General features: G+C 34.8%; 1 protein-coding gene across 1 annotated transcript in view; it reads right to left on the reverse strand.

The window, feature by feature from the left end:
• LAMA2 (laminin subunit alpha 2) overlaps positions 1 to 18,879 on the reverse strand; it is a 432,393-nt gene that overhangs the window by 48,790 nt on the left and 364,724 nt on the right. The window contains exons 46-52 of the mRNA XM_087941278.1: positions 17,404 to 17,547; positions 14,466 to 14,599; positions 10,933 to 11,092; positions 6,033 to 6,157; positions 4,519 to 4,681; positions 2,597 to 2,741; positions 389 to 530 (exon numbers count right to left, since the gene is read on the reverse strand). Of these exons, the coding sequence (XP_087797404.1) occupies positions 389 to 530; positions 2,597 to 2,741; positions 4,519 to 4,681; positions 6,033 to 6,157; positions 10,933 to 11,092; positions 14,466 to 14,599; positions 17,404 to 17,547 (1,013 nt within the window). The remainder of the gene's footprint in view (positions 1 to 388; positions 531 to 2,596; positions 2,742 to 4,518; positions 4,682 to 6,032; positions 6,158 to 10,932; positions 11,093 to 14,465; positions 14,600 to 17,403; positions 17,548 to 18,879) is intronic.

Genomic DNA, 18,879 nt, shown 5'->3' on the forward strand with positions numbered 1-18,879 from the left:
CTTCAACTCCCAGAATTCCCTAGTCAGCTTAAAGTCCACCAGGCTTAAAGTTGCCAAGGTTGGAGAGTCTGATCTACATGACTGTCTTTATAGGCCTCTCAAAAACTATCAGCCTCCCTGCTGAAAAGCCTGATCCTTTATGAATAAAAGGAGCCTATGATTCCCTAATTTTAAGCGTGCAGAAGGCAATAGCAAATCACTCCTGTACCAATCTGAAAACTGTACAGATGGATCCTTCTATGTAGTTGCCAGGAATTGAACTACAGCTAGGGAGACCATATCTTATCGTTTTGTAGATTTCTCTAACATACTGGGAAATAAAGTCTTGTTCAATGTAAATTTTTTGCTATTGAATCTTTATAATCAACTGTATTTTAAATCACTTTACCTTAGGTTTCTTCTCAGCGATGGCAATCCACCAAAATAAATGGGCTCATCAGCTTTCAGATTGAGGCCAAAATGCTTTCCTGGAGAAACTGCAGGTATGATTTCTTCGTTGTTAGAATCTATGTCTACAATTGATATATTAGCTGGGGTAACACAAAGAAAAATGTTAATGTGTGGGTGTGTAGCTGGAAATATTTCAAATATCTCTCCTTTCTTTATCCAAATGGTACGTGTGATTTGTACCATTTAACTGCATTTTCAAAATACAGATAATCCCTGACCTGTGACTAGGACTGAAATAATAACTTCTGCTGCTAAATAAAGTGGTTGTTGGGCCTGTGATTTTATGACTTTTTTTTGCCAAAGTTAAGGGAATCAATGCAGTTGTTAAGCAAATAACATGGTCATTAAGTGAATCCAGCTTCTTCCACTGATTTTATTTGTTAGAAGCCAGCTGGGAATGGAAGCGCATCCTTACAAATTCATACCAAGATACAATATAATCCCCCCCTCCCCCCAAAAGACAATATTAAAGTAGAACACTTTGCAAAAATAAAAGCAAACATGCAGGGAAATAAAAATATATGAGAAAAGAAGAAGCAGTGCCTGAAGATTATTTTTAATAATGAAATATACAATTCATAACAATTTTATTTCATCCTTAGAATTCCATTGTGTTTAATGATATGTTCAATTACAAATAAAACATGCAAAAAACTTGTTCCAAAAACTTGTTCCAGGATTATGATGAGTGGAGGCCTTGCATGTACATATTGCATTTCTACACATTCCACCCACTGCTGTTTTCTTAGAAATAAGTGCTCACTCTCTATAGACCATCCAACTCCATTTAATAGCAGGAGATTTGCAATTGAATGCCTCCATACCTTCCTATTTCTGATATGGTGTTCTTTTAAATATTATTTTAATACATTTTTAATGTCACATGATTTGCCATTTCTAGGTAGAACGGGGTGGGTGGTAAATCTATTTAGATTTAAATAATGGCAACGATCTGCTATTTGAACTGATGGATGGAATTTTATTTCTCTCTCCTTCTGTCCCTTGAAAGCTGCTTTAGCAATTTGAGGATTTGAGTTGCAAAAGATTGGCGGGGGGGGGGGGGAGGGGAGGTATGAGAAATGCAAAAATCATAGAATTATATAGTTGGAAGGGATCTTGGATGTCCCCTAGATGAATAATACAGGGGAAATTCCTGCTATTTGACTGCATCACCTTCCTGTAGCCCCCCCAAAATGTATTGAGACATTTCTTTGAAGAAACATGATATATATAAAGTTAGTGCAGATCAGTGAAGACATATGAACATACAGATATGCTTCAGAAAACAATTAGCTTGGCTTAATTTCTCAGAATGTGATTAATTGGAATTGTTCTATGGTTTTATAAAATTCAGTCTCAATACAGAGATAAATATAGGAAGGTTTTAATTTGTTAAAAAACATTCTCCCTGATTCCAGGTCTTAGCAAACAATATTAATAGATGGAAAAGAATCACATTTTTCTTCTGTTAGCAGCATGTGAAAGTCTTCTGCAAACATTCATTCACCATATGGAAATTCTGTTCAGTTCGCTTGAATCCCATATTTTCTCTGAAATATTAGGTGGAATTCAATAGCAAGTATAGTGACAATATACATTTAAGATATCCTTTCTATTGAAAGGAAGCCTTTACTTCCAGCAATACAAGAGTTGATGGCACTTAGCAAAATGAAACTAGTTTGCATTAATGAGCAGAGAGATAACACCAGCAGCGTTTAACTCAGTGCCTTTTAAAGTCATTTTAAGAAATGCAAAATATGAAAGAAATATAAAACTGACTTCTATTCAAAAGAAATAGCGTAGATTTGTTTTATGAAATTTGAAAAAACATTGGGGCACTGCATGAAAAATACATTTTTCACTTGGAATACATTTCTGTGTGTAATTTAGGTAGCTGTGAGGTAGAATTATGCCAAAAAATTAAGCTACCTCATTCAAAACAAAATCATAAGGGACCCATCTGACACTGCAATCAGTCACAACTAACCTGTGCCACCTATAATTGAAAGCAAAACAAGTTGCTAAATCATTTTCTTCTACAACTTTCTAAACCTACAATTTTAGACATTATCTTCTCTATGATTAGGTGGTTAGCCGTGTTGGATAAGATAATCAGGATGTTTCTCTTATCCCTGCAAGAACTCACCTTGTTTCAGAATTCTTGACAAGGTGAATGATTTCCATTTCCCATCATTGTGGCTCCAGTTGCCGACAACTGAAGCTGTTCCTGAGCCTAGATCATAGCTGACTTTAATATGCCCATCGCTCAGTTCTATGCTCATGAAATCCTTCTGTTAGTGAGAAGCATAAATTACAAATGTTGATTTAGCAATTGCATGATAACTCTAAATCCCACTTTTTATCTATCAATCTTAGATGAAGTGACTGTTCCTTCCATTATCTCCAGTCCCCAACCATTTATGCAAGATTTGCTTGCCCCCAATCTCCCCTTTTTAAAAAATTTATATGATTCAAAAAAGAAATTGTCATTTAGATTCATTTAAAGAACCCATTGTGGAAACAGTAGGAAAAATTTCTTCCAATCTGAAAGATAAATACCTCTTTGTACAAGACATCAAATTACTGTTTTTATTGGAAAAAGATAATCTGTGGGCACGTGCACTACACAAGACAAAGAAAGGCACATTTTATAGTTCCAAGTAAGGAAAGGTGGTAATGTAAAAGCGAATTATTGTACTTCAATTACATATTTACACTCCAATATTACTGTATATGAAAGTATGAGGTTCATTTCAAGGAAATATGATAATGAATGATGAACAAAATCAGATGGCAGTGTTCAGTGCCTTGTTAGGTGGGAGCATGCAGATGACCTTGGTTAAGTAGGGTCAACTCTGGAATCCCTCAGCTTCAGATAACAGATAATCAGAGTTGGAAGGGACCTTATAGGTCATCTAGTCCAACCCCCTCCCCAAGCGGGAGACTCTACACCATTTCTGACAAAAAGCAGTCTAATATCTTCTTGAAAGAGATTCCAGAAGAAATTTAGCTGTACAACTGTAGTATTTGTCTATAAAGCTAAAAAAAGAATTACAAGTATATAATGTACCAATTCCTACTTAAAAGAAGCTTGATTTTAGTTATCTATCAATTAAATATTTTTACATTTCATAACCTAAAATGCAGGAATATATATTTTAATACATAAGATTTCAAGCTTTTGAAGCAAAGAGAAAATAAATTGGTTGGAGGGATCAATATTTACAAGTCACCTCATTCTATGCAATGTTCATATACACTAAACATCTTTGCAAATTGAAAACCAGCATAATAAATGTCATATGCAACTCACAATTTAATTTAGTCTTCTTCAAGCCACAAATTTAAATCTTGCTAAAATCTACTAGTCAGTCTGCTATTTGGAGAAGAGGGTATCAGAAAAGCAAAGGAGTACCAGGGAAAAATAAAAACATGAGCAACTAGATCCAGTTTTCACTTTGGTTCACCAATCCCTAACATATCTCCACCCAGATGCATTGCTTCTGGGAAAGACAGCCCTCACTGAAAAAAGAAGAAAAAGTGCCAATCATTCCACTGATAGAAATGTGTGCCACAGTTTGAATATTAAGGGTGCAGGGATATATTGAAATCTATGAATCTGACCCGAAACTGAGTTTCTCATGTAGTATTTGCTGTTAAAAGAAAATAAAACCCCCATCTTTCCTAACAACACCAAAGTCATTGTTAAAATAAGTAGATAAATTCCAGTGAATGTTTATATTACATAATGCCTATCTGTAACTGATAAGGAAGTGCTGACAGCTACTGTATATATTACATTATATTATTTGGCAATGCAACTTAAAATGTTCCACTAGCAATAATAAGAACAATAATATTAATGATCTGTATTATAGTGTTAATATTATACAGGCTGCTGTATTAAGTCCTCATACATTATCTTACTTTATAAACAGTCATAAAACTCACAGTGAAACTCACTGTAAAATTCATCTACAGGGAAACTGGCATATATTTCATTTCTCTTTACAGGAACTTACAGATGCCATAATGTTAACGACACAAGTCTAAGAAGCATAGTTTTACCAAGTCTAGAGTAGCAAGATACATCAGGAGAGCAGTAGAAGAAAATGTCTTGAATTTGAACATGACCATGGAGATATTGGGGTTCCATCTTATGGGACGACTAACGGTAGCATAACCTTCTCCATCAAACTGAACAGTTCCCTCACCATCTGCCACCTGGGGGCTGTGATATGAAGAAAAACACAAAATAATCAAATTTGAAACTGTCAGATATCAGAAGTTTGTAAATCATCTAACAGCTGATTAAAATCATCATTTCAGTTAGAATTATTGAGAAAAATGAGTCTATCTGAATCATTCATTCAAATTGATTGATATAGATTATTTGAATCAAAATTGATGTGATATAACAATCTCATAACAGGTGTATGCAAGTCCCCTGAATCATTTTATCAAGTAATTTTATTCAGTCATCAAATCAAATGTATTTGATCTGATGTACTATATCAGGTTCATGAACCAAAACCTATCAATTTATTGATTTGAAGAAATACAATTTAATTTCATGCATTCAGGGAATCAGATAGCTAAATGAAGTAGAAATGCAAAGCTCTGAATCAAAATTTCACAAAGCTCATATATGGTATGAGTCTTTGATCATATACGTATTATATATGTTACATTTGTATCCATATACTGACATCCACAAGATGATAAATGTGGACATATATGTTATAATATCACACAAATGACATATTTGCAAGATCTGTCATGCTGTCATTAGGTACCTGCATAATTTGCATGATGTAATGATGCAGATACCCCCATTCTAATATCATCCATCATGTATTGACACTGTTTCTGCAGTATCTATTATGCATATAATTGAAGAAATGCCCTTAGACATGTAAAGATTAACTTTGAATGCATATAAATATTTAGTTCCTATATATTTTCAGTCATTCATTTACCGGGTATGTGTATTGGGGAGGGGATGGTGAATATTGTGAGCTATGAAATACAATTTTCATTTTTCAGAGTAGTTGTAATAATCATTGGGCTTTCAAAAGGCTGATCCTTATGCTAAAGAAACCAAATAAGGCCTTTCAAAGTGTTATTTCTATATAAAAAGAAGTACTAATAATAGATTTAGGGGGGAAAAAGTTGTGAGATCTTTAGCTACAAGAAAGAAAGAAAGAAAGAAAGAAAGAAAGAGAGAGAGAGAGAGAGAGAGAGAGAGAGAGAGAAAGAAAGAAAGAAAGGAAGGAAGGAAGGAAGGAAGGAAGGAAGGAAGGAAGGAAAGAAAGAAAGAAAGAAAGAAAGAAAGAAAGAAAGGACTTTAAATTCCTTAAATTCCAGTCACATTGCCCTCTTCTATTAGATATAATTCAGAGAAGTGATAAATGACCTAGTTATTCATTTTCATGGTGATAATGGTCAAAATTATACTATAATCTTCGACAAAAAATAGAATATAATCAATAATTGAAATGGATCATTTAGGCTTAAAAACATGAACATGTTTTTTTAAATAATTACAATAAATAATATTAAGAGGAAAAAAAAACCCTTACCTGACAGCACAGCCTTTACACTCTCCTTCAATGTCTCTGAAATTCCATAGCCCTATTGGTTTGCTGTCTAAATAGGTTTCTCCCATGCATCCTGTGAAAGTAGTGACTCTCACAGCATCAGATTTCTGGAAAGAGAAAGTATGCTGGCTAAGTATTGAATCTTTTATTAATAGACTCTATTACAATTTGTAACAAAAACCGGTATTTGTCCATAGCTTGCCTTTTGAGGTTTGCTCCCACATACTGCCTAATTTTCAACAGAAGTAGAAGTTATTGAGACAAATTGACATGGACAGAGAAAACATGCCTTCTGTGTCACAGCACCTGCCTTCTGGAATGAGGTTGTCCCTGAGATCCAGGCAGCTTCCACTCTGCTGGCATTCCTGAGGACCTCAAAGAGCTGGTTCATCTCTCATCGTATTGAATGGGAGAAAGCTTACAGCAGGACTCGCCCAACTTGGCAATTTTAAGACTTGTGAGATTTCAGCTCCCAGAATTGCTCAGGCAGCATGACTAGCTGAGGAATTCTGGGAGTTGAAGTCCACAAATCTTAAAGTTGCCAAGTTTGGAAACCCTTGGCTTACAGATATAGAAAGCTTACAGAACTGTTGTAACTCGAGGGCTCCCTGTATAAATTTCTAGGGCCATCCATTCACTTACAACCATTATGAACAAATTACAGATAATTGATGCAGAAAAATGGTAATTATAAAGAAATATAAGAGTTTCACTGCAACTCTTGGGTAAAAATATATACATGCATGAGAAGTTTTTGATTCATCAAATAACTAAAGATATTTTTGTTTAAAAAATGAGAACAGCTACCTTAAAATCAGTCAGCAAGAGGATGCTTTAGGGATATTAGGACGAGTCTTAGTTTTCTTTTTTAGATAGCATTTTGATTTTGTAGAATCATAATTATCACAAGTTAGCAATATAAGCACATAAACATAGCAGTTTGAAGAACACTTTGTTGTAATTGCTGAATTGCTGAAAGAGAATTGTTCTCACAGGAAGTTGTCTTTTTCAAAAGCACCTAATTATCTTTTATGTCTCATTTCATCAATATCATTTTACTTCCAGATATTTAGCAATTTGAGACATATAAGCACCTGGTACTTTTCATGAGGAATTATGAATATTAAAAATATTAATATATGAACATCTGGAGAATAGAAACTTGACTTTCAGTCATGGCATGAAAACTGAAAAACTTCCAAATTCATTGTGAATATAGCAAACTTGGCTTACAATCTAATCAACTCACATTGAAAAGAACTTTTAAAAAAGAAAAAGTGAACAAGAGAAGCACGTTCAGAAAAGGACATTTTTTTAATGTTATACCAATCTACTATGTTGGGTTTTTAAAGAGAAGAGTAATATAGTTGTTCCTGTTGGTCACGCATCAGACAGATGTTTAGACTGAATTTGGTATTTCTATCCACATAGAGAATCCTTTCCAAGGTCCTAAGATAGGCAGATGTTGGTTTTATTATTGTTTTTGTTTTATTTCTTCTGCGTTAGCATTAGCTCCTAGCAACTATTTGGAAAGGTCCCTTATCACCTACCCATGATTAACATTAATCTGAACTTTCACGGCCCTAATGGACATTCTTCTTCAAGGCATTACATAAATAAATTAATGGACTAGGGTGGTTGGAATTCTTGCTATGTGTATGATATTTAATAGTTGTTATTGCTAATTAATTCCCCACCTTGTTTACTGTTTTATGTTTTACTTTCATGTATATTTGTTATTTTGTTTTTATGGTGTGAACTTCCCAGAATATTTTGGGGTTGAGGGATCTCTAAGTCGAATAATGAATGAATTAAATATGTAATTAAGAATTCCAAAACCACAGTATAATTTCTGAAGATATTTTCTCACAAATTAATGCATCATTTTAACTCAAATGGTAACACTTATTCAAAGTGTATGCATATATAATATTGAAATACATGAATGAAATTATCTGTGGATTATGTATCTATTTATAGCACTAGGATTATAACGCTAGAATTTAAACTACCGGAAAAGCATCAGTTGAGAAGAAAGAGTTAAAAAAAGATATAGAAAATTAATTTGAGATTGAAGCAGATGCCAATAATAAAAATGATTTAAGAGGAGTGAAGCCAAATTGGATTTAAAAAAGAGTTTAGGATCCAAGCTGGATCTGTCAATTCACCCACCTATCCATCCCAGTGCAAGGTTTATAAAAACCTGTACATGCAATTATAAACAAACTTAATGAATGTATGGAAACAACATTTAAATAAAAAATGGGAAACTGAGGTCTTTGCAAAACTTTATCTTGTCTTTGGGTTAAATAAAAGCTGTAATTCTTTTAATTTATGTTCTAAAGAGTGTTTCAAGCCCAGAATCTGTCTAGCTGGTTTCAGTTTAAATTACAATTTATTTTTAAAATCTGATTGATTAGTTGCAGTCAGAGCTATTTGGAAGATTGGAACAGGTTTTAAAGGCTCATTTTATCATATGGGTGTCTCTGTAGGGTCATGCAAAATGAACTGATTATCCGCAATTTTACTTTAGAATCTATTGCAGGCATGAGTTCAGCTATGTACTTTGCGTAACCCTATCCTATTTGGACAACAGGATAGGATTCTACAATCAAATGTCTGATTTTTACCACTTCTCTTTTTTATAGGAAGGAAGGAAGGAAGGAAATGTTATACTGATATCCTTCAACCAGTCCTTGTTCAGTGAAAATATGACTATATGTATTTCAAAATGTGGTGGTTAAGACACTGTAACAGAGTGAGAAGACCCAAATTTTAGTCCATGGAGAAAAAGGGAGATACCTGGACAGAAATATGCAAAACCTGTTGCCTAGGCAGAGGGATGAAGAATGCTTGAGAAGTCCTGGGGAGGAAAATAATATTCAGAAGCAATGGTTCCCTGATTCACTGGAGTATAAGGAGGAGAGGGGATGTACAATATATTGAAGACTTGCAAGTCTCTATTATTATAGCCTATCTCAAAAAAGTGTAGATCTCTTAACGTAAAATTGATTTTCTGGTCGATGTTGCCCATCCTGTCATGGAAGTTTATACGATCATTTGGGTGCCTTCAATTTTTTCACATGATGTAATCAGCAACTTCAAACTTTGACCACCCAAGAGGATATTGGAGGTGAGAAGGCCCTTTGTATTATAGATGTTTTCAGCAGCTTCCTCCCTCCCTCCCTCCCTCCCTCCCTGTCCTTTCTTTCTATCTCCATTTGTACTGCTTCTGATGCTTGCCTGCTGACTTGACATCGTGTCTAGCGAGTTTCATAGGAATACACATAGGCACATATATTTCACTTGAATAAGACACTGGAAATTGCAGCGGCTGTAGGCATTTCATTGTAAAAGAAGGTTAAATAAAATGATTTCCGGCAAATCGTCTGAAGGTCCAAAGCCATTTTCCAATGGTCAGATACGAATAAAATCAACGAAAAACTCCTGTTTTTTTCATTTTCTAATTAGCCTAGAAGAAGCTACTGATTAGAGTAAATTAGTCACCAAGTCAAATCTTTCCTAGTGCTATAGATAAATGTCATATTGCATATGCAAATTTGATTTTGAATTCTGACTGATGTCAGATATAAATGACATTAGTGTTTAACACTGCTGAATTCCAGTTTCTATCTGTTCTTATATTATGGTTCTGAACAAGGGACTGAGAGAAAAACCTCATTTCCATTAGTAATATAGCCTCAGTCTGAGATTTGGAAGTGGTTCCTATTGTGCTTTAGCAATAGCAAGAGCACTTAGACTTCTGTACCGCTCCATAGTGCTTTACAGCACTTTCTGAGAGGTTTACAGAGTCAGCATGTTGCCCCCAATAATCCGGATCCTCATTTTACTGATCTTGGAAGGATGGAAGTCTGAGTCAACCTTGAGCTGGGTCAGGCAATACTGCATTCTAACCACTACTTCACCACAGCAGAAGTCAAGAATTTAGAAGAAACCGAATGTGCACAGGGTGTGTTTGTGGCAGCGCAACCCCAACAGCAAAGATGCTTTAGGCTCTGATTTTCTATGGGTTAGTATTAATACAGTGTTATTTCATCGTTTCATGATTATATAGCGTTGTAGAATGTGTCAAATTCCAATTAATATTGGAACCATTCTTTGGATCTTTTCAGCTGCAATAAAAGTCCATAAATAACTAATTGTATCTAAAGTGGGAAATGTGCTTTGTATCAAGTGTAATACAGGTCACATGGTTGTATTTGCTGATGGCACATTAAGGAACCTGTCTCTTTTATTGCATCATAGTTAGGCACAATTTTGTGAAAAGCTCAGAAGATTTGAAAGGAATAACAGTTGCTGACACTACTTGGGTACTGCATGAAAATAAGAGTAGGTAATGCAGATCTAAGTGCTGTCATTATTGTGACATTTATTTTATTGGCAATTAATAAGACTGCAGTCTAGAAACCACTTTCTGCACAACTCTCTGAAATCTCACAGAAGACAGTGATTTAAGACTGCTCCCTTTCAAGAAAGTGCTTCAAATAAAACAAATAAAAGTATATATCTGTGATGGCAAACCTATGGCACGTGTGCCAGAGGTGGCACGCAGAGCCATTTGTGTGGGCACACAAGCCCCAGGCAATCTTACCTCATTGCACATGCCTCTGCCTCCCAGCTGATTTTTGGCCCATTTGAGGCCAAAATACCAGAAGTGACGAAGCAGGGCCATTTTTCGGCCTACAAAGGCTGCAGAGGCTTTCCTCGAGCCTCTGGGAGGCTGAAAAAGACCTCAAATGGGCCGAAAATCACCTGGGAGGTTGGCACATGTGCGCGCGTGCTTGCAATTTTTGGCACAAACCCCAAAAGGTTAGCCACCACTGGTATACATTGACCAGTTAAGCAGAGAATCACTCATTACCTTTATTTTCTCAGTTAAACCCCCAACAAATAGCATGGCACTTGCATCCACATCTAAAATTGTGTAACCAGGTGGAGAAATTGCACTGAAAATGCTTGGAATGATGGTGGCTTTGGGACCATCTAATGCCTGTACTAAAATTGTGCCATTTCTTCCAGTCCTATAAGAGAAAAAAACAAGGGGTGAGTTTTGCTACTCATCAACTAATATTCACTTTCATGTAAATACAAGCATTCTCTCCAACCTTTGAAGATATTTACATATGCAAGATGATATTTTGTGAATTTCTGTATTCAAGTTTTAAGTTAGTATGATACACAATGGATTCTGATGGTGTCATGCCCCTGTCGGAATCTGACTCGGAAGGGGAAGCCAAACAGCTGACAGGAAATAGGAGTGTGGCTGTGTTGGCTGTAGAAGAAACTGGGGAAGGGCAAAGTCTGGCTAGGCACAGCAGGGGAGAGGTAGAGCAAGGGAAAGGGAATTCAAAGGAAGACCTAGGCCCATCCCCTCTTCATCCTAGGGCACACAGGGAGGAATGGAGAAGGGAGCAACGTGAGTTGCATGGCTTACGGAGGGGGAAGGGCACTGATTCCCTTCATTAGCTGCAGCTGGGAACACAGTGTATAAAAGAGGAAACTGTGCACAGCAAGCTGTTGGGAGCAAACATGAATTTATCTGGTATCATCATGGCTTATCTGTGTTCCTGGCATCTTTCCAACTGTGTGAGTTTTGCTGTGCTTTCAAGTCTGAAATTCCTTCTCCTGCCCTGTCACATTAATTACTTCAGCTTGGTTTGTTTGGATTTTTATTTATAGTTTGAATGTACCTTGTTTTGGACTGAATTTTCTACAGTTAAAGGATGTTCCTGGGAGAGTTTTTCTCCAGCCGAAGGTAACCTAGACATTGGGGGCAAAGTTGGAGATAATAAAGGGACTCATTGCTTATTTGACTGTGTTGCTTTTGTGCCATGCCCCGAGTCATCACAGATGGTTAGGGCAAGACTTTATGTGACGAGTAAGCCAACAGAATGGATTCCTACTGACTAGGTTGAAGCATAGGTGCCTGATAACATGTAATCCCTGTGGCAAGAAGTTATGAGATGAAGCCAATTTATTATTTTAATCTGAGAAGAAAATTTTCCACTATGGAAACAGAATTCTGTGGGCTATAATTTCAATCCACCACATCTGTTGCCTGAAAGTCCACACCACACCAATGGAGAGGACCATTTCTTAGTTATTTAGCTTCTACAGTTTGCGGAGATTTTCATCTCTAAATCTAAAATGCAGCTCATTTATTTTTAAAAGATAAAGGTCACAATTACTTTATTTGGAGCAGATGCCACCTCAGAAAATAAAAGATACTGGAAAATAACAAACATCAATTTATTCTATAGACTCCAATGAGTTTATGTCAAAAATACTTTACATTTTACTAAACAGACATATTCATCTTTTTTTCTTTCTTAGCACTTCTTCACCTCCACTCCCTCCCTTTTGAATCTGAAGCACTTCAGACTTCCAAGGCTCAACTCTCCATTTGTTTATTCCTTTGTCTGTTCTTTTCATGTCAGACATGCTTTTGCACTCTGAATAAGTTCAATGGATTTATTATGGCAGTGTAGCAAGCCAGATCGTGAATGGCACTTCAACAGATCGAGACAAAAGTACTTCAGTTTTGAGTTTCCAACAGAACAAGACCATTCCATTGGAATAGAATAGAATAGAAAAGAATAGAATAGAATAGAATAGAATAGAATAGAATAGAATAGAATAGAATAGAATAGAAAATAGACTAGACTAGACTAGACTAGACTAGACTAGACTAGAATTCTTTATTGGCCAAGTGTGATTGGACACACAATTTGTCTTGGTGCAAATGCTCTCAGTGTACATAAAAGAAAAGATACATTCATCAAGAATCATAAGGTACAACACTTAATAATAGTCTTAGGGTACAATAAGCAATCAAATCATACTAGGAAACAGTCAATATAAATCATAAGGACATAAGCGACAAAGTTACAGTAATACAATCACAAGTGGGGGAGGAGATGGGTGATAAAGAGTGATGAGAAGATTAATAGTAATAGTAGTGCAGACTTTGTAAATAGTTGGACAGTGTTGAGGGAATTATTTGTTTAGCAGGGTGATGGCATTTGGGAAAAATTGTCCTTGTGTCTAGTTGTTCTGGTGTGCAATGCTCTATTGTGTCATTTTGAGGGTAGGAGTTGAAGCAGTTTATATCCGGGATGTGAGGAGTCTGTAAATATTTTCACAGTGATAGTGATAATCATATAACAAGTCAAGTGACATAGTTTAATATGATAGATATAGATTAATATGATAGACATAGAACATGTCAAATGACATAGTTTAATCAGCATGCAGATCAAAACACATATTTGAAAGGGCTCAAACTCCAGTCAAAGGGATTAGGATTCAAAGCCTAATCTCAAAGATGACTTGAAAGCTGCATTTTTTTTCTGATATGGTCTCAAGGCTCCTATAAAAGTTAGTAATGCAAAGAGCTGATCCCTTGGAAAAGGCTGTGAGTCTTCTGTCTTAGTCTCTTGCCTGAGACTACCATTCCAAAATTGCTGGTATTCATAGAGCTACCTGCCATGATTTTGCTCTAAAGCTACAGCAAAATGTAGGGTCTTTAACAAAATCTGATGAGAATGGTAGATGGAAAAACTTGAAATGATCTGAAGACAGATCCTTCAGAAGATTTCAGCTTAGGGATTGCTCCTACAACCCGTTACTCCGATGTTGCTATTCCTAGGTCCATTTCCTAATGAGTAGGAGAAACACATCATCCCAATTTGTTTTATTCACAAAGTACTTTTGTCACAGCCACATTGGCAAAATGATAGGTAAGTAAGACAGGTCACTGCTTTATGCATTTGGACAATAATATGCCACTAACGAAAGGTATACGTATTCTGATGTCTAAAAGCTCAATAGGACTTTTAAAATATTTCTTGTATTTAATAGATTTATACTTTGCTTTTCCACTCGTACAATTTTTTTAAAAAACAAAAAAAAACAGTGCATACAAAAATAAATAAATTAAAAGCTAATACAACATTCTCAATATTGCAAAAGCACTAGTAGAATCTTCTCTGCTTATTAAGGCTATACTTCATCCTACTCTCTGAGGGCAGGATCCTTGAAGACAAAAGGGAGAAAGACAAAAGGGAGAAAGACAAAAGGGAGAAAGGTATCACAAAAGACATCTCACCTGGAGTCTTCTTTTCCTTCCCACATGGTCATAACTATTGACTGCACTCTGAGAAGGATCCTTGAAATTGATTTGTTTTCAAATTTTATATTTGATTGTGCATTACATTGTATCAGATTCTAAAAGAAGAATAGGATGCATTCCAGAAGAACTACTTTCAAAAGAATTTACGTGAGTGTGATGCCATTTTGAAAATGTTCTCTTTTTACTAGGCTCCCTTGGGATCTGGAGCATGGAATCACCATTTGAGAGTGATACAATTAGTATGGAAGAACTTAAAAACTTGCCTTGATGCTTCAATTCTGTACCAAACTCCATCATCAATTGTGAGATCCGGATAGTCTGCACGCCCAACACCAGATCCCACATCCCATAAGAAATCCACTTTTCCTTTACGCATTTCTATGGCCAAGAAATCAGTCTAGAATGAGGAAAGGATATGTTAAACAAAATGAACATAGCATAATAATAGTGTTTACTACCTCTAAGGCAATCTGGTAAAAATAATACAAAGTGTTATTTAGTAAAATAGTAAAAATGAAGCAATTAAGTGCAATGAATAGTTATATACTACCACGAAGGTAATTAAGAATCTTAATGTAATTTTTTCTGAAAATCTTTCTTTATCATGTTCTATGTGTAATATTTATGAATTGAAACATTACCTTTCCCATTAGTACTGGTTGTCAATTACTGTCTTGCATAATCCATAATTTCCTGTATAATTTACATATTTAAAAATGCTTAAATCTTTTTTTTTTAAATATAGGTAACAGAAAGAGGAAACATTATAGAAACAGGAAATTCAATAACATCCCGTTCTCTTTATCATAACTTCATACTTTTGCATAATGATATCTGCTGCCCAGGGATACCTCACATACATTTTATTTTTAATTTATTTTACTGATTTTACAATACTATATAATATGAATGTGGGTTTTTTTTGGCTGAAACTTCTTTTTGAATCAGTTTTGCAGGTTATTGTTTCTCTTGGGCTTTAGAAACAAATGAAAACTATTTAATTTTTTTTTGACCCAGTTTTTATAAAGTTAATTAATCCATCAGTTGTATTATTTCCTTAAAAGTTTACAAATTACATTCTCTACTAGAAGTTCTTTTGATCTTCTTCCCTGTGAATTTAGTTCCTTTGGAGTATCTCTCCATTTTGATGGGGCTCCTCCTAACAAATGTCTTATTCTCTTCTACCCCAGCTTCCTCTTTCAAATTATTTTCATTTTTGCCACCTGATGAGAGTGCTAGAAACACCAGCATTTTTAAACATTATTTATCACTATTGTGGTAAAACAAAAATGGTCCAGATCCTATCCGTATCAAATTTATAATTGGTCATTCACTCCAAGGAAGGCACCCCCATATTAGATTAACTGAGCCTAGTTAAGGGTTCAGCAGTAGGAATACTACTAATTAGTTTCCTACACAAGCAATGACAGAGCCCTAATTTGAGCCAAGGGGTTTTTTTTTTTTTTCATATAAATTTTATTGAATTTACAATTAAAAAAATAACATAACAACATTACATAAGAAACAGAGAGAGAAAAAGAAGAAAGAAAGAAGAGAAAGAGAGAGGAAAAAGGAAAAAAACGCTCGGTCTTGCGATCGAAAAAGGAGAAGAAGAAGTATAAAAGAGAGAAAAACAAAAACAAAAAAACAGAGACGGAAGAAAAAGAAAAAATACGTTAAAACCAGACAAATATTCTTTTTGACAGTCTACAAGATCCAATTCTCCTACCTTACTTTAAATATACACATCTTATCGCTATTTATGGATATTTATGCTTATTTATGCTCATTAAACAGTTTATCTCTGATATAACCAATTATACCATGCATTCCAATTATTATCAAATGCTGAAGACTCTTTATTTTTAAGAGCTATGGTTAAATTGTCCATTTCTGCGCAGTCACATATTTTCTGAATGACCAATTGATCTGTAGGTAAACGGGATGATTTCAGCACTGGGCAAATGCTAATCTGGCCGCAGTTAGAATATGAATTATTATGTATTTCGTCTTTTTAGGAAAATGTTTATCAGAGATCCCTAGTAGGAAGAACTCTGGTTTGTATTCAATTTGATCTTTGGTTATCTCCTCCAGCCATTTTCTAATTTTTGCCAGTATTTCTGGGCTTCTTTACAGGTCCACCACATATGAAAGTAGGTTCCCTCTATGTTTTTACATTTCCAACATTTTGGACTAGAGTTTGGGTTCATTTTCGCTAACCTCGAAGGGGTAAGTGCCATCTATATAACATTTTATACATATTTTCTTTGTATGCCGCAGATTTCGTAATCTTAATGATTCTATTCCAGATCTTTTCCCATTCTGTTAATGTAATGCTTCTTCCAATATTCCTACTCCACATTATCATGTTCCCTTTCACTATCTCTTGCTCTAATTCTACCTCCAATAAATATTTATAAAATTTAGAAATATTCTTTTTATTTGATCCTAATAAGATTTTATCTAAGTGTTGTAATTTGCTATAAATTCCAAACTCTTTGATATCTTGTTTGTATCTACTATGGATTTGTATATATAACCACTGATCAATTTTAAATCCCTGTTCCTGTAAGTCCTGTCGAGTTCTTAGTTTCCTAAAGGATCTAATAAATCTTTATATTTAGTCATTTTTGTTATATCCAAATTGTTGGGATGAACCATTGCCTCCATTGTTGAAAGCCAAATCGAATTTTTAAATAATGTTTTTTACATATTTTTTTCCAATTAGTTAATAGTGAATCTCTAATAAGATGTCTATGAAAGTACGCCTGTTTAGTTTTCCCCACATCCCATAGAAATGCGTGCCATCCTCTCTGAAGGTCGTGCCCTTCCAAGGCTAGAGTTCTTTTATTCCGTAAATTGACCCAGTCTTTTAACCATAGTAAGTTGGCTGCCCAATAATATAATTCCCAGTTTGGAAGCGCTAGCCCACCTCTACTTTTTGCATCTTGTAAGGCCTTAATACTGATTCTAGCTTTTTTCCCTGAGCCAAGGGGTTTTGATAACAACAATACTTGCTTTTGCTGTCCCTTGGGAAAATGCAGACTTGATGATATGAGACGGTGACTTATGGGAAATGGCAACAGTAATGATAGGTAGCTCTACGAACATCAGATGATGCACCAGCTATATTACCAGAATTAATACCAATATACAATCAGATAGTAACAATTTTTGAAAGAAAAACTAATGTGGACTTACGTATCTGTTACTTCCAAGATAAAAAAGTAGATTATCAGGAACAGTTGTCTTTACATTTAGAATAACGGTGTTGTACAATCCTTTTTTAATTTCTGGTCTGTATGTTCGAATACAGTTTCCTCCTGAAGCTACAGATACTTTAATCTTCAATTGGCAATTAAAGGCAAAAGAAAAACAAAGATCAATTTTTAATATTTTCAGTTCCACTCATGAAATAAATTGACATGAATTTTCTAGAGATCTGGCTTTAGAATATAAACTACTGGCAATTTTGTGTAGTAATCTCTATGGACATCACAATCCATACCAGAATACACCAGAATATCTGACAATGTACCAAGTCCTGTTTTGACAACTCAATTTCTGAACAATTCTGAAGAAACTGCCTAATGAAGTCAAATGACCTACTATATTTGAAACTTGTACATACACGATATTATTTTAAATATTTTTCCGTATTGTTTTGGGTTCTGCATTATGAAAGTCTTTTGTATATTGTGCTTTTACTGTCAACTGTTGCTAGATGTGTCCCATAGGATCTTTTAATTTTTAAAACTAATTATCTAAAAGTCACTAAGAGTTCACTTAGTGCTTACTGTAATATTATTATCATTATTTTTAAAACCAATGGCATTTCTGTGGGTATGTCAAAAAAATAAGACTCAGTAAAGACCCAGTCAATTTACTTTATTGAATTTACAGAATTACTTTCCAAAAGCAAACAAGGAAGTTGACCATTTCATTTGATTACTGAATGTTATTATCTGAAACTCTGAAAGAACATCACGCTAAACAGGCAAATGTACACAATATTGGTATGGATTTCATAATTTGAAAATAAGGTAATTCTAGGGTTATAAAAGAGATGTATTAATAATTCTGATGAAAGGTTGTGCAAATATATGCAAAAATTGTAATATTACTACTTTGCAGCAGTGAAAGTATCTGCATATCCCAGTGATGCTATGCTATACTGTTGGGACTTTAACTTCCAGAAGATTCATCTATGATGGACAAGTAATAGACAAAGGAACAGACTAAATACTGTATGATCCCTCAGAGAAGAAAATGGCAACCCACTTCAGTATTTCACCAAAGGAACATTCATAACCAGGGCAATGTTACAAAGGACTGCCAGGACTATGAAATAGTGAATGTGGCCAGAGCAACTATGTCAAAACTGAACATCGGTTCAAGTATGAATTCAAGACAAAAGCAAGAAGAGGCAAGGAGTCATATAAAATTAGCAAATGTAAATATATGAAGAATATAATTTGAAAGGAGAAACAAGATATTTATTTAAGAAAATTGGAGAAGGCAAGTGAAGCTTTCATACAAAAACAAACATAATAAGATGTAAAGATATTGAAGATCTGGGAGAACAGCACAAAGTTACGGAAGAATAAATTACTGCTAAGCAAGGTTTCATCCCTGTACTAGAGCTAGCCAAACATTTTGAAAAGTAACATTAAATGG

Source organism: Pseudonaja textilis, chromosome 1, assembly GCF_049901715.1.
Source record: "Pseudonaja textilis isolate UNSWEBS1 chromosome 1, rPseTex1.2, whole genome shotgun sequence".
In the NCBI taxonomy this organism is placed as follows: Eukaryota; Metazoa; Chordata; class Lepidosauria; order Squamata; family Elapidae; genus Pseudonaja; species Pseudonaja textilis.